Genomic DNA, 12,788 nt, shown 5'->3' on the forward strand with positions numbered 1-12,788 from the left:
GGCAGCAAGCACTGTGGGGAGAAGGTGGACAGGCAGACCTTTGATATGTCAAGTGCCTTGGATGAGCTGTGCATTGCCTGGATGAGTCATGCGCTCAGTTACACACGTGCCAGGACAGGCAGCCTCTAAAGATGATGATAAAAACAAAAAGAAAAAAAAAACAGCTCTAAAAACATGCCCTCCAGCATCACAACTCCAAAACCTCCAATCCACCCGTCTGTAGGCTGCCAAGCCGCACCCAGGCTGGAACAGTCTTGCTCCAAGCAGCTACTGCAGCAGCGGTGCTGGTGCTTCCCCGGGAGTGTGGGTGTGCACAGCCCACTCCCAGCACTGCTCAGGAGCAGCAGCTTGAAAAAAAAAGGGCTGTCCTGGGCGAGGGCAATGGGAATAAATAGTCAGCTGGAGCAGGTCCAAGAGGAGAGAGGCTCTGTGGTAGTCAGAAACGTTCCCTGGGGGTTCCTTGTCAGGAATAAGGGGGTTGGAGAGTAGCTGACCAGTCTCTTTGGTTCAGCACGTAATTGGGTGTATCTTTTCCCTGGCAGAGTGCAACTGTTCGCCTTGCGGGACCGACTCGTGCCACCCACAGACTGGCCAGTGCTTCTGCAAGGCCGGGGTGACAGGCCAGCACTGCGACCGCTGCCAGGTGAGGGTCACCTGCGTGCCGTGACGGTGCCTGTGCAGGCACACGCCTGCCCTCTGTCAACGGGGCACCCACTGACCTGCTTCTCCCTAGGAGGGGTACTACGGCTTCGAGGGATGCTCCGGCTGCCAGAGGTGTGACTGTGACATTGGTGCTGTGGGGAGCAGCTGCCACGTGCAGACGGGACAGTGCAGCTGCCTGCCCGGCGTCAGCGGCCTGCGCTGCCAGCAGTGTGCCCCCGGCTACTGGGGCTTCAGCGAGAGGGGCTGCAGAAGTGAGTCCTGCTGCTGGGTTCCTCACGTGGAGGTGTGGGACGAGGTTTTGGTGGCATGTGTGCTTGTCAGATTGTTAGGGGAGGAAAACAACTAACTGCTATTTGGGGTCCTGTGCGCGTTGCCAGAACGCACAGGGAAGCCCCCGGTAGTGCCATGCATGTAGATATCCAGAGATGCAATTGCACAGCTGGAATAAAACCACCTCTTCCCCTCCCTCCGGCATGGCAGCAGCACAGAGTGATGACACGGGCCTTTCCCTGTTGTTACACTTGGCAGAGTGCGAGTGCAGAGGGGGCTCCTGTGACCCGCGCACCGGGGAGTGCACCTGCTCCAACGGGCTGACGGGGAAGCAGTGCGACGTCTGCATGCACGACTACGAGATCCCGGTGGCCAACGGCCCGGACAGCATGAGGTGTGAAGGTCTGTGTCCTGCAGTGCTGGGGAACGAGGTGCGGGAAGCCCCAGGAGAGGGCCCCGCGCTGAGTGCTGCGTTCCCCTGGCAGTGTGCGATAGCTGTGTCCTGCTTCTGCTGGAGGATCTGCAGAGCATCGAGATGTCCTTGCCCTCCATCCGCAACCAGCTGGTCAACCTCAACGCCAGCTCCATCGCCTGGGCTCGCCTCCACGGCCTCAACAGTACTATGGCAGCTATCGCTGTGCGTGCAAGGTAGAATGCTGGTTTTTGCCTGTGCTTGCTGGCCTGTTGGCCTAATTTCAGCTTTTTTTTTTTTTCTTCCAGAACCAGATGCGTGAGTACCAGAGAGCCGTGAGCAAGGTCAGGCAAAGGGCTGATGAGCTGGAGGATGAGAACACGGACCTCACGCAGGACTTGAATGCACTGCAGCACAAAGTAGGACACTTTTCCATCTCCCTCCCCTTGCCAGAGCAAGAGTCCCCCCCTTTTATCTAAGATGAGGGCTTTGAAGGCTGTGGGGAACCTAGTTCTGGCAGGATGGATCTGCTGCTCAGCCCAGCTGTAGGTGTTGGGGTGTCTTACTCAGGTGCCCGAGTTACATTACCTGCATTGCTCCACTGGAGGGCTGTTAAACTTCTTGTGATATCGACGGCTGTTTCTTAGTTTAACACTTGCTTTTGAAGGGGTTCTGTATTTAACCAGTAAAAATAAATACAATAAAATGTAATTTACAGAAGTAGCATATGGGAGGGAACATGAATATCCAAGTCTGTCTTGGTTGTATCCCTGTGGCCCGGAGAAGCCATGCTCCGTCAGCAAACAAATAAACCCTTTTTATTGTAGCTATCCTTAGAGGCCTCAGTACTGCACACATTTTGCAAGGTGCAATCAATACAGTCTAGAAACACTACCTGTGTCTTCAGAGAATTTGTAAACTGAGCAGAATTTGATTTAATTTATAATCTCCCTGCTTTTAATCTAAGGGAGAGGGAAAAGTCGCTACTTGAGACTTTTGGGTGTCCCTTGAGCAGCTGCATGGATGAATATCTGCCTCAGTGTATACAAAAGCCCATGCTTCGAACAGCTGAACTGCAGGCCTGAACTTCTTTTTGTTCCCTGGTCAGGACTGAGGTGGGCCTAGCGCTGGTTTCTAAACCTTTTCCTGTGTCACGAGCAAGAGCACAGGACAGAGATGTCCTCTGTGGTCTTAGAACCATTTCAGGATCCAAAACCTATTGCACCAGGAGCTTCACTTCTCACTTGTGCTCCTGTAAGGTAGTAAATAAGACCATCAACACATCACAGGAGCGCAGCACCGGGTAGCTGTTGCAGGAGGTGTGATTTCAAGGAGCTCAAAAGCTGTGTATTCCCAGCCTCCTGTATTTTTTAGGAACATCATACCCTCTGATGGGTCACATTAAACGTAACTTACACTTGAGCTAAGCCAGTGTTTTGTGTTTTAGATGATAATGACTTCCAGAAAAGCAAACCATTTAGATAAGAATACAAGAGAGACTCACCAGAGAGGGGAGCAACTCCTGCTGGATGTCCAGAGTATTCAAAAAAGCATTGGAGGTAGGTAAAGAAGCGTCCCTGCTTTGTGGGTTTTTCCTGCTGGGAATTTTGCTTTGCAAACAGCAGAGTGCTGCATCACTTAGAAAGGGCCATGGAAAAAAAAAGAAAATAAAAGAAGGGGAGATGCAAATGTAGTGGAGATCCTCCCAGACTGATGGCTGTTTAGGTAAACCAGAGGTTATTGTGAGTCCCAGCTGTCTGACTGAATGCCATCTTTGGAAAAAATACGTGAAACTTGAGCACAAATGTTATTAAAATGCATAAAACTGTTGCTTCAGGAGAGATTTAGCAAAACAGGGAGTGACTGGATTGCAGAGAGGCAGCAAAATCACAAGAAGATGTTCGGGATGTAGCGTGTATTAGTGGTAGTGGTCAACAAGACAGAAACGTGGCAATACACCTGTGTAATCTTGAAATTTGGGTGCCTGAGTACAGAACAAAGGCTGTCTGCATTTTGGTGAGGGTGATGTGAGAGATGGGAGGTCTCAGAGGGTTGTGAAGGGACCGGGGTCCGTTGGTGCTAACAGGACTGGATTTCTCTGCAGACTTGGTGCGGCAGATGGCCAAGTTTGGGGCGGCAAACGCCAGTACCACCTCCACTGAGGAGTTTCGGCAGAAGATGGCTGAGGTGGAGAGGATGCTGAGGGAGATGAAGGAGCGGAATCTGGGCAGCCAAGAAGAGCTGGCGAGGCGCGAGCATGAGGAAGCTCAGAAGCGTGAGTCCGGGACAGAGCTGTGCAGACCCTGCTTGGTTTGGTTGTTCCTGACAGCCTGGTTTGGAGCCCTTGCAGACACTACACATCATGGTCATGTTTGGAGGGTGTGGTTATTCAAACAGACACCCCTAACAAGTATCACAGTAATTTCTGGGTCTTCTGTGACACTCCAAGGGGATCGCTTTTTTTTTTATTCCCCTCAAAATGAATTTTACAGCAAATTGTACTGAGTGGTTTGGTTTGATGACCAAAAATGACAAAAGTTAGAACCAGGAGTTAGCATTTATCATGTAAGCATCGTGTGTGGATGTGAATGAGTCACCTTGTGTTTCTTCACTGTCCCAAGAGAGTGGTTCAGAATAATACCTGGCAGCCCGCCATCCTCAGCAGCCCTGCCATCCCGAGGGCTTCCCTTGCAGGACCAAGGGGTCACATTCTGCTCCCGTGCAAAGCTCTGCTGCATAACCAGGCAGACCAGCTACTGCAGGGAGTTGAGTGCTTCTGATTAGCAGACAGTGGCAAAACATAATTGAGCAGATGTCAACTGGAGTTATAAAATGTCTCTCACTAGAAATGAGTAAGTGCAATGGGAGTAATCAGGCAGTGGAATGGGACTCAGGTAGAGGTTCTCCATCATATGGAGCCTTACAGGCATGGCTGAGCATCTTTCTGAAAGAGATGCGCTCTCTCTCACCAGCACTGAGAATTTTTAGACAATATTAGATGAGATCCCATGCTGAAAGAGGAAGGGAGGGAGGATAGTCACTTCGGGTCTTGATAGCAACAAAGTGAGACCAGCATCGGGCTTTTCCACAACCAAGCACAGAAAGAGCCCTTTAACACAGCAGGAAGGCTTAGTGACAGTTCTCATCTCCTCTATTCTCAGTGTTGCATCGGGTGAAGCACGAGTTTCATTCCCACTGGGAGTCCAACCGGGACCTGGTGAGCAGCATCCAGGACCGCCTGGCCCAGCACAGCTCCCAGCTGATGGATCTCCGCGATGCCCTCAACGAGGCCGTGAACAAGACCAGGCAGACAGAGGACTTGAACAGTCTGAACCGCAACAACCTGGAGGAGAGTCAGGTAGACCTTCACCAGATGTTCTGCCCAGCAGTGAGGGGTTCCTGCCCTGGCCCCGCTCGCTCCTAACTCCACATCTCTGTGTCCAGCAAAAGAGCCATGAGCTCCAGAAGCAGTACGGGCTGGTGCAGGAGACCCTGAGGATGGCTGAGGACTCCCTGGCCCAGGTCTCCAACTTCCTACAGAAGATGGAGACCGCGAAGGAGGTGAGTGACGGAGTTGCTTTGGTATGGGCAGAGCACAGTGGGGCAGCCCTGGGGAGTGACACATGTCCTTGCAGGCGTACGAGAAGCTGGCGGCACTGCTGGATGGAGCGAAGCTGCCCCTTACAGAGCGGGTCAAGAAATTCTCCCCAGCCAGCAGCAAGATCCCCATCGTGGAGCAGGCGGAGGAGCATGCCCGGCTCCTGAGCGAGCTCGCCAAGAACCTGTCCAGGTGAGACATCCCCCCAGCTCCCTGGTCCTGCCTCTCAGTCTGTCACCACCCAACCTTCACTTCTGAGGGTTGGGGATGAGAAACCACAACCCCTACATTGCAGCAGGGGAGCAGTGGCGTGTTGTCTCCAAGGCTTTAGCTCCACAGGCTTGACAGCTTTGTCTTCCAACACAGCATTATCCAGGGCACAAACCAAGATGGTTTTATCCAGAGGGCGATTGATGCCTCCAACGCCTATGCCAGCATCATTGAAGCTGTGAGAAAAGCTGAGCGAGCAGCCCATGATGCCGACAAGGCAGCAGGCGAGGCTTTGATGGTACGTGCTGTGCAGATGAGCAAAAGACAAATTCCCTCAATGGTCCTGCAGCTTTTCACACCCACACATAGTGGTCTGCTGCCCCCTCCCTCTGAGACTTCAGCACTTTGTTCTTTGTCAGAAAACAGAAGATCTGCTGAGGCCAGGGCTGGACTCTCGGGGTTGGGGTTTCTCCATCACATCCCACAGGACACCGTACTGCCGTTGTCCAAATGAGCATTTTTTGAGGGTGGTCAGGAGCAGACTTGAATTCTTCTTCAAGACTCCCAGGCAGCACCTGTTTTTTTTTTACAGAATGTCATATCAGAAAATCTCGGGGCTATCTCTAAAGAGCTGAAGAGGAACAGCAGCAATCTTGAGGAGTCTGTGATGAGAGAGCAGAGAAAACTCAATGGAGGTGAGAGAAACTCCTTGCAGGATGGAGGCTTTGGGCAGAAGTAGCAGATCACAATGTCCTTTGGGCTGGACCGAGACCCAATATGCAGAGTATGTGCTTCTACATTTCTTTAATTGCAGCTATTAAAGGCACTCTGCAGACAGCGAAGGACAAGCTGGCCGACCTCCGCACGAAAAAGGAGCAGCTTCTGAACCAGCTGCAGTCTGTGCAAGACATGCTGGGACGGGACCAAGGTTTGTCCTGGGTGGGCACTGGTGCTCTCTGCCTCCTTTCTCAAGTCCAGGCTGTGAGCCAAGACTGCTTCCTCTCCTCTCCTGGCCACCTCAGAGATTCTTCTCCTGTCTTTCCAGAGGACACAAAGGAAGAGATCCAGAAAGCCAAAGCAGCAGCGACAGAGGCCAACGAAACAGCTTCAAGAGTGGAAGATACCCTGAGCACCATGAGGAGGAACCTGGATGAGTGGAAGGACAAGTATGGAGGCCTTCGAAACGAAGACCTGAACCGAGCAGTCCAAGACGCCAAGAAATCCGGTGAGTGCTCCTTTGTTTTAATCTCAGTCTGCAGTGTGTGCATCACCTGGGCCTTTACTGCAAGAGATTGCATGCACTGGAGCATCTTTAAACCCTTCGTCGAGGCTGCTGTGCTTGGGGGGTGATAGCATGACCCTGCTTGGACTTGCACATCTCGAAATTGCAAGATCTTCACATCTCCCTTCCTCACTAACACAAAAACACTGGCTCCTCTGTAATTCCAGTGTCCAGCCTGGAAAGCACCATCCCGCTCCTGCTGGGGACGCTGAGCAGCCTGGAGAACAGGAGGAATAAGAATGCCACCGTGTCAGAGAACATCGTGCGGATCCGGCAGCTCATCACGCAGGCGAGGAACGCTGCCAGCAAGGTGGGCTTGTGGGAGGGAGAGGGCTGTGCACAGGGGGCGAGGGGCTTGGGGTGAGCGAGGGCTTACCTGAGGGTGGTGTGTAAGTGGGAGAGGGAGCTAGAAGAGCTCTGGGGCTACCAGGCATGGCTGCTTTCTCAAGGGAAGACTCCAGAAAGTGGACTTGGCAGAGCGGTCGTGGACAAGAGGTAGCAGCAGTGGTTTCAGCCCTTTGGGCTTGGATTTCTTTCCCTCCAGGTGAAAGTACCCATGAAGTTCAACGGCAGCTCAGGCGTGCAGGTCCGGATGCCCAGCAACCTGCAGGATTTGGCAGCCTACACATCTCTCAAATTCTACATCCAAAATCCTGAGCCCAGGAGCCGGCAGCGACGGCAGGATGGGGCAGAAGAGGGGCGGTTCGTGTTGTACCTGGGCAGCCGAGAGGTGAGATGGGACTGCACGGGCAGGAGGGGGGCAGCAGGAGCCCAGACAGGGAGCAGTGTCAGCGGGGGATTCTGCCTAGGCATCATGCCCTCGGTGCAGCCCTCAGCAGCTGGGGAACCAGGAGCTTTTCTCCCCATGCCCTGCTGTTCCCCCAGCTCTGGTGCATCAGGGGGAGCACCGCTTGGTGCACCCCTGTGCATCCTGATTGCCAACACGTGGCCCTGTCTCTCCCCGCATTCAGGCCACTGGAGACTACCTGGGTATCGTGCTCAAGGACCACAAAGTGCAGTGGGTCTACAAACTGGGTAACGAGGAGCCAGCTTCCCTGACGGTCGATGAGGAGATCGGAGAGCAGTTCGCCACCATCAGCATTAACCGGTAGGAGACTGATGGGACACGGCCTGAGGGACCTCACTGGGAGCCTGTCCCCGCAGTGCACGTGCGTGGCGGTGCTGTGCCCAAACCCATGCAGGCCTCGGGCTTGCAGAGGTGCTGTGGATTCCAGCATCTATTCATTTCTAAATGATCAACTTCAAAAAATGGCAGGGAAATTATCTTACCGCTTCATGGAAGGTCTTGGGGGGTGCCTTCATGAAAGGGAAGATGATGCTGTCCGTGGTGAGGCCCTTCAGCCTGGTGGCAGCACGGATAACAGGAGTGCTGACTCCTTTCGATGCACTGCTGCTGTGGGGTTCCCTGGTGGGGGTTGCACCCTTTTTGGCTGAGCTTCATGTGGAGGCCCTTTGCTCAGGGAGGGCAAGGTTGGTTTGTCTTTAGGAATCTCCACTTACCTTGAGCATCTCTCCCTGCCGCAGGATACTGCAGTACGGGCAAATGTCGGTGATTGTGGAAAGGCAGACGGTGCACGAGACCAAGGGAGACAGCGTGGCCAAGGGGGAACAGGGGCTGCTCAACCTCGACCCGCACAACGTGGTCTTCTACGTGGGCGGCTACCCCGCCAGCTTCACGGTGAGACGGGCAGCAGGGAGGGAGGCACGGTTTCCTGGGAGGTGTCAGCATTATCTTTGGAGCTTCTTGGGGGGAGAGCCCTTGATATGGTGGGGAAACCAGGACCAAACTTGCCTTATCTGGTTCCGTTCCCAGCCCCCTCCCGCTCTGCGTTATCCCAACTACCGTGGGTGCCTGGAGCTGGACACGCTGAACGAGGAGGTGGTGAGTCTGTACAACTTCCAGCACACCTTCCAGCTGGACACCACCTCTGAGAAGCCCTGTGCGAGGTAAGGCACCGCAGCCAGGCCAGGGCAGCTCCTGTCCCGGGGGCTTACCCTGACCCTTGGCTGCCCCAGAGCGTGGCAGTCGGCTTTGGAGTGATGCCTTGTGCCTCTTCTTGCATGGTCCAGGTCCAAGTCCACAGGAGATCCCTGGCTGACCGACGGCTCCTACTTTGATGGTACCGGGTATGCAGAGATCAAGTTTGAGAGCCAGTTTGGTACAACCAAGCGCTTCGAGCAGGAGATCCGGGTTGTCTCCTATAACGGCATCCTCTTCTTCCTGGAGAATCAGGCAGGTGCCCGCTCCTCTAGGGAGCCTCCACCCCTCTGCCAGTGGGTTGGGGCAGTGGGGAGGAGAGGGCTTCGGAGGTGGCAGAGAGCTGCTTGGAGCAGTATTTCTGCACTTTTGTTAAAAGCCACAAGAGGGCTGGATGCAGACCTCACAGCCAAGGCAGTCACTTGTCTGGTGCCTGAGGGCCTCCCCTGAGCTCCAAGAGCTTTTCAGCTAGGCCAGGGTTCACTGGCACAGTCAGTGCTGTGAGGAGCATTTCCACCTCGCAGTGCCATCCCTGTGCCCGCCACACAGGGCTGCTCCTTGCACATGAATCCCTCCTCATTGCCACAGCAATGGGTTGAGGCACCAGGACCTGCTTCTGCCAGTGCTGAGAGGCAGGTCGGGCTGTGTGCCAGGCACCAGGGCATGGTGCTGAGCACCCAACCTGCCTCCCCTAGGGTCAGTTCCTTTGTCTGGCCATCCGGGACGGGAAGCTGGTGCTTTACTACGACTTCAGCACAGGCCTGGAGGTGGCAAAACCCAGCAGCAACTCGTCCTCCCTCACCGTCAGCAGCACCACGAACAAAGCGGTAAGGGAGGGCGCTGGGTGCATGGCTCACGTGGGGGGCTGGCTCTTCATCCAGAGGGCAAGCAGGGCACCTGACCCCTGGTTTTGGGAGAAGGTTTGAAGCCTGCTGGCTGCGGGCCTCCCTTTGGGGTGTTCTTTGCTTTGAAATGTGAACCGGACACCTTGTGCCGTCCTCTGTGATGGATCCAGTTGCCCCAGGCTGGCAGGTCCTTTTTCTCCTCTGTCTGCAGATCCAGATCTTCCTGCTGAAGATGAACAACAAGAAGCGCATCCTGGTGCGGCTGGAGCGCCTCACCATCTTCATGGTGGAGCAGGAGAACTCCCTGGAGAATGCTGTCTCCTACTACCTGGGCGGCGTGCCCCCAGCTTTGCTGCCCCCCAGGTGGGTCCAGCCCAGATATTCATCTCTGTAGTCCTTGGGGGTGGCCCTGGCCCTTCCCCAGCCACAGCCAGGGCTGCTGGAACTCTGCAGGGAAGGTTCCTCATCCTCCCCATCACCATGGGCTTGAGGATGGGACATCTCCAGTGAGGGATGAGGTGCTGATGGGTGTCACTGAGCCTCCTCGGCCGAGCTGGGTGCTATGAAACAGCCTTGTGCATAAGGCACTGGAGACACGCGTGGCCTTCGTGGTCCCAAGTGCTCTGTTTGAGGGGTTGGAGGGCCAGAATCCCGCCCAGGGCTGTCTGATAACGCTGTCTGATAACGCTGTCTGCTCCTCCTGCAGCTTGAAAGCACTCTTCCCCACGGGTGGGCCCATCCGGGGCTGCATGAAGGGCTTGAAGGCCCTTGGCAAATACGTTGACCTGAAGCGCATGAACACCGTTGGCGTGAGCTACGGGTGCACCTCAGACCTTCTGGTAAGCACGATGTTCTGGCAGCTGGGGAAAGGACCAGAGAACCCCTGGGGCAGGCCCCATCTCCTGTCCGTGCAGAAAGGTGCCTAAAATCCACGGCCCCTCAGTGCAGGGGGGCAGGGCAAGGTGCCCCACGTGATAGCCATAGCACCGGGCAGACTGAGAGCCTGGCTGCCTTGCTCCTCTTGCCAGCAGCCTGCAAATGCTGGGCCTGCCTCTCACCTCTCTTCCTTGGCCTTCCTTGCAGGTGGCTCGCTCAGTCAGTGTCCACGGCCACGGCTACCTGACCCTGGCCCTGAGGGACGTGCCAGGGCTGCGGGACTTCTACAGCGGCTTCAGCTTCCAGACGAACCAGCACGAGGGGCTGCTGTACCACCACGCGACCCAGGTGGGCATCTGCTGTCCCCCCGGTTATCCTGGGGTGGGGCAGAAACATTAACTCCTGCTCTGGGGGTGGCAGTGCTCCTCCTTGGGAAAGGGAGGGATTTTGGGGGAGTCAGGGAGTGAATCCACAGTGAAATCTCCACCCTGAGCTCCTGGAGGGTGGCGGTGCCATGGACCCTTGTGCTTTCTGCAGGAGGGGACGTGCCAGGTGTCCCTCCAGAGGGGCCAGCTGGCCTTGAACCTGCTGGATACCAAAATCACCACTGAAAACGCCTACGCAGATGGCCGGGCCCACTACGTGGCCTTCTACAGTGACAGCCGTGGGTACGTGTCCCGGCGGTGCGCGGGGCCCGAGGGGCCAGCCGCCACGGGGACCTGCTCAGCCCTCACTGCTCCTCCCTGCCAGGGTGCGGCTGTACGTGGATGATGAGCTGCAGGACAGCACGGCAGGGGCCAGGCCCAGCCGGCGGCAGCGACGGCAGGATGCACGGATGTTCTTCCAGCTCGGGGGCTCGCCAGAGCCAGGTGCCCTCAGCAACCTCACCGGCTGCATCGCCAACGTCTTTGTCAAGAGGTAAAAGCATCTCTGCACAGATTCAGCCCCATCTGCCTGCCTGGCTGGCCCAGTAACAAAACCTCTTTCTCCCTGCACGTAGGAGGTCAGAGCCACAGATGGTGGTGGACCTGCAACAGAATGTGGAGAGCATCAACGTCACCATGAGCTGTCCCTGGGGAGAGCAGCCACAGCAGCTCCGAGCTGCCCTGAAGAAGGACAGAAGGAAACCCAAGGTACCAGCTGCTGTCAGACCTCTCCACATCCTTCCCCCCATCCACTCCAAGCACCACCATCACCCCCTTCCTGGGCACCTCTGCCCTGCAGCACTCGCAGGGATGCTCCCCTCACTCCATTCCTTGGTGCATCTCCTGTAGGTATCGGGCAAGCCCCTCTCAAAGGACCGCCGCCATAACCGGGAGGGGCTCTGCCAGCTGCCCCACACAGCTGAGGGCACCTTTCGCTTTGGGGGCACCCCGAGCAGCCGCTGGGAGTTTGAGGAGATCACGGCCTCCTTCAGCCAGAGGTGAGGCTCCCTCCGTGCTCACCCCACACACTCACAGCCCCAAGAGTCATCGCCTGGGGAGTGGTGGCTCCTTGTGGCTGTGGCTGGCAGGGTGCCCCCATCACCCCCCTGTCCCTGCAGGTCCCACTTCTCCCTGGAGGTGAAGCTGAACTCCTCCAACGGGCTGCTCTTCTACGTGGCGGGCAAGCGGGGCACCTTCATGGCTCTCTTTGTCTCCAACGGCCGCTTCGTCTTCGTGGTGGCTGTGGGCAGGCAGCGCCTGCGCATCCGCAGCAAAGACAAGTACCGGGACCGGCGGTGGCACACGGTGAGCAGAGGGCTGGGTTTTGGCAAGGCCTCGCTGAAACGTGTCACTTCCCCCCCCTCCTGCCACAACCCTGCTCTGAGCATCCCTTCTCAATTGCACGTGGGACTCTAACAGCTGTGGCCAGGGCTGCCTGAACCTCTGAGCCAGCCTCCCCCTTCCCCAGGCACGGTTCTGGGGTTCCTCCCACCCCAGGAAGCCCCCAGCCCGGCACTGACCTTTGGTCCTTGCAGGTCTTCTTCGGCAGAGACCAGCACCGAGCCCAGCTGGTCATCGACGGGCTGCGAGCCCAGGATGCTGCAGTGGCCACCACAGGGCTCTTCGTGGCCCAGAGCCCCTTCTACATGGGCGGGGTCCCAGCTGGAAAAGCCAAGGTTCATGTGCCGGTAAGGGCTCGGCAGTCCCGTGGCATCATGCCATCTCTGGCAGTTCTTGGTCCTGTGGTATGGCCCCGTGCCTGCTGTATTTGGCCCCTCTGCACTCACTCTCACGGCCTCTCTCTGCAGGACACATCAGCCTCCAGCTTTGATGGCTGCCTGAGGAACCCGCAGCTGGATGGAAAGCCCCTGGGTGCCCCCTCCTACTCCTTTGGGGTGACGCCATGCTACGAGGGTGCTCTGGAGAGCGGGGTCTTCTTTGCTGCAGAGGGTGGCTCCATCAGCCTAGGTACCCCACAGCAGCCCGGGCTGGTTCCCGTGGCCCTGGGAGGGATGTGCCTCCGGGAGGTGCCTTGTCCCCTTCTCACCAGCAGCATTTCATTTTTAGCTGATGCAGTGGCAACTGGGCAGGACCTGGAGGTGTCCCTGGAGGTCCGTCCCCGCAGCGCCTCAGGGCTCATCTTCCACGTTGGCACAAGAAGGAGCCACCACCTCCTGCTGTACATGGAGGAGACGAAGGTAGCGGGAA

The 12,788-nt window shown here is 56.4% G+C and overlaps 1 protein-coding gene across 5 annotated transcripts in view; it reads left to right on the plus strand.

The window, feature by feature from the left end:
- The window catches only part of LOC309884339 (laminin subunit alpha-5-like), a 32,419-nt gene that overhangs the window by 17,016 nt on the left and 2,615 nt on the right, over positions 1–12,788 (plus strand). For all 5 annotated transcript variants that reach the window (XM_082773201.1, XM_082773203.1, XM_082773202.1 and 2 more), the window contains 32 exons: positions 543–643; positions 734–914; positions 1,192–1,335; positions 1,419–1,570; positions 1,654–1,764; positions 2,793–2,904; positions 3,450–3,620; positions 4,507–4,703; positions 4,790–4,906; positions 4,981–5,135; positions 5,310–5,451; positions 5,746–5,848; positions 5,968–6,081; positions 6,199–6,378; positions 6,603–6,745; positions 6,980–7,165; positions 7,407–7,543; positions 7,981–8,134; positions 8,270–8,403; positions 8,527–8,689; positions 9,130–9,261; positions 9,491–9,642; positions 9,986–10,118; positions 10,363–10,503; positions 10,693–10,823; positions 10,906–11,073; positions 11,156–11,288; positions 11,430–11,578; positions 11,699–11,885; positions 12,116–12,268; positions 12,389–12,548; positions 12,648–12,778. In XM_082773201.1, the coding sequence (XP_082629327.1) occupies positions 543–643; positions 734–914; positions 1,192–1,335; positions 1,419–1,570; positions 1,654–1,764; positions 2,793–2,904; positions 3,450–3,620; positions 4,507–4,703; positions 4,790–4,906; positions 4,981–5,135; positions 5,310–5,451; positions 5,746–5,848; positions 5,968–6,081; positions 6,199–6,378; positions 6,603–6,745; positions 6,980–7,165; positions 7,407–7,543; positions 7,981–8,134; positions 8,270–8,403; positions 8,527–8,689; positions 9,130–9,261; positions 9,491–9,642; positions 9,986–10,118; positions 10,363–10,503; positions 10,693–10,823; positions 10,906–11,073; positions 11,156–11,288; positions 11,430–11,578; positions 11,699–11,885; positions 12,116–12,268; positions 12,389–12,548; positions 12,648–12,778 (4,667 nt within the window). The remainder of the gene's footprint in view (positions 1–542; positions 644–733; positions 915–1,191; positions 1,336–1,418; positions 1,571–1,653; positions 1,765–2,792; positions 2,905–3,449; positions 3,621–4,506; positions 4,704–4,789; positions 4,907–4,980; positions 5,136–5,309; positions 5,452–5,745; positions 5,849–5,967; positions 6,082–6,198; positions 6,379–6,602; positions 6,746–6,979; positions 7,166–7,406; positions 7,544–7,980; positions 8,135–8,269; positions 8,404–8,526; positions 8,690–9,129; positions 9,262–9,490; positions 9,643–9,985; positions 10,119–10,362; positions 10,504–10,692; positions 10,824–10,905; positions 11,074–11,155; positions 11,289–11,429; positions 11,579–11,698; positions 11,886–12,115; positions 12,269–12,388; positions 12,549–12,647; positions 12,779–12,788) is intronic.

This window comes from Aythya marila (assembly GCF_965140915.1).
Source record: "Aythya marila genome assembly, chromosome: 16".
NCBI lineage: Eukaryota > Metazoa > Chordata > Aves > Anseriformes > Anatidae > Aythya > Aythya marila.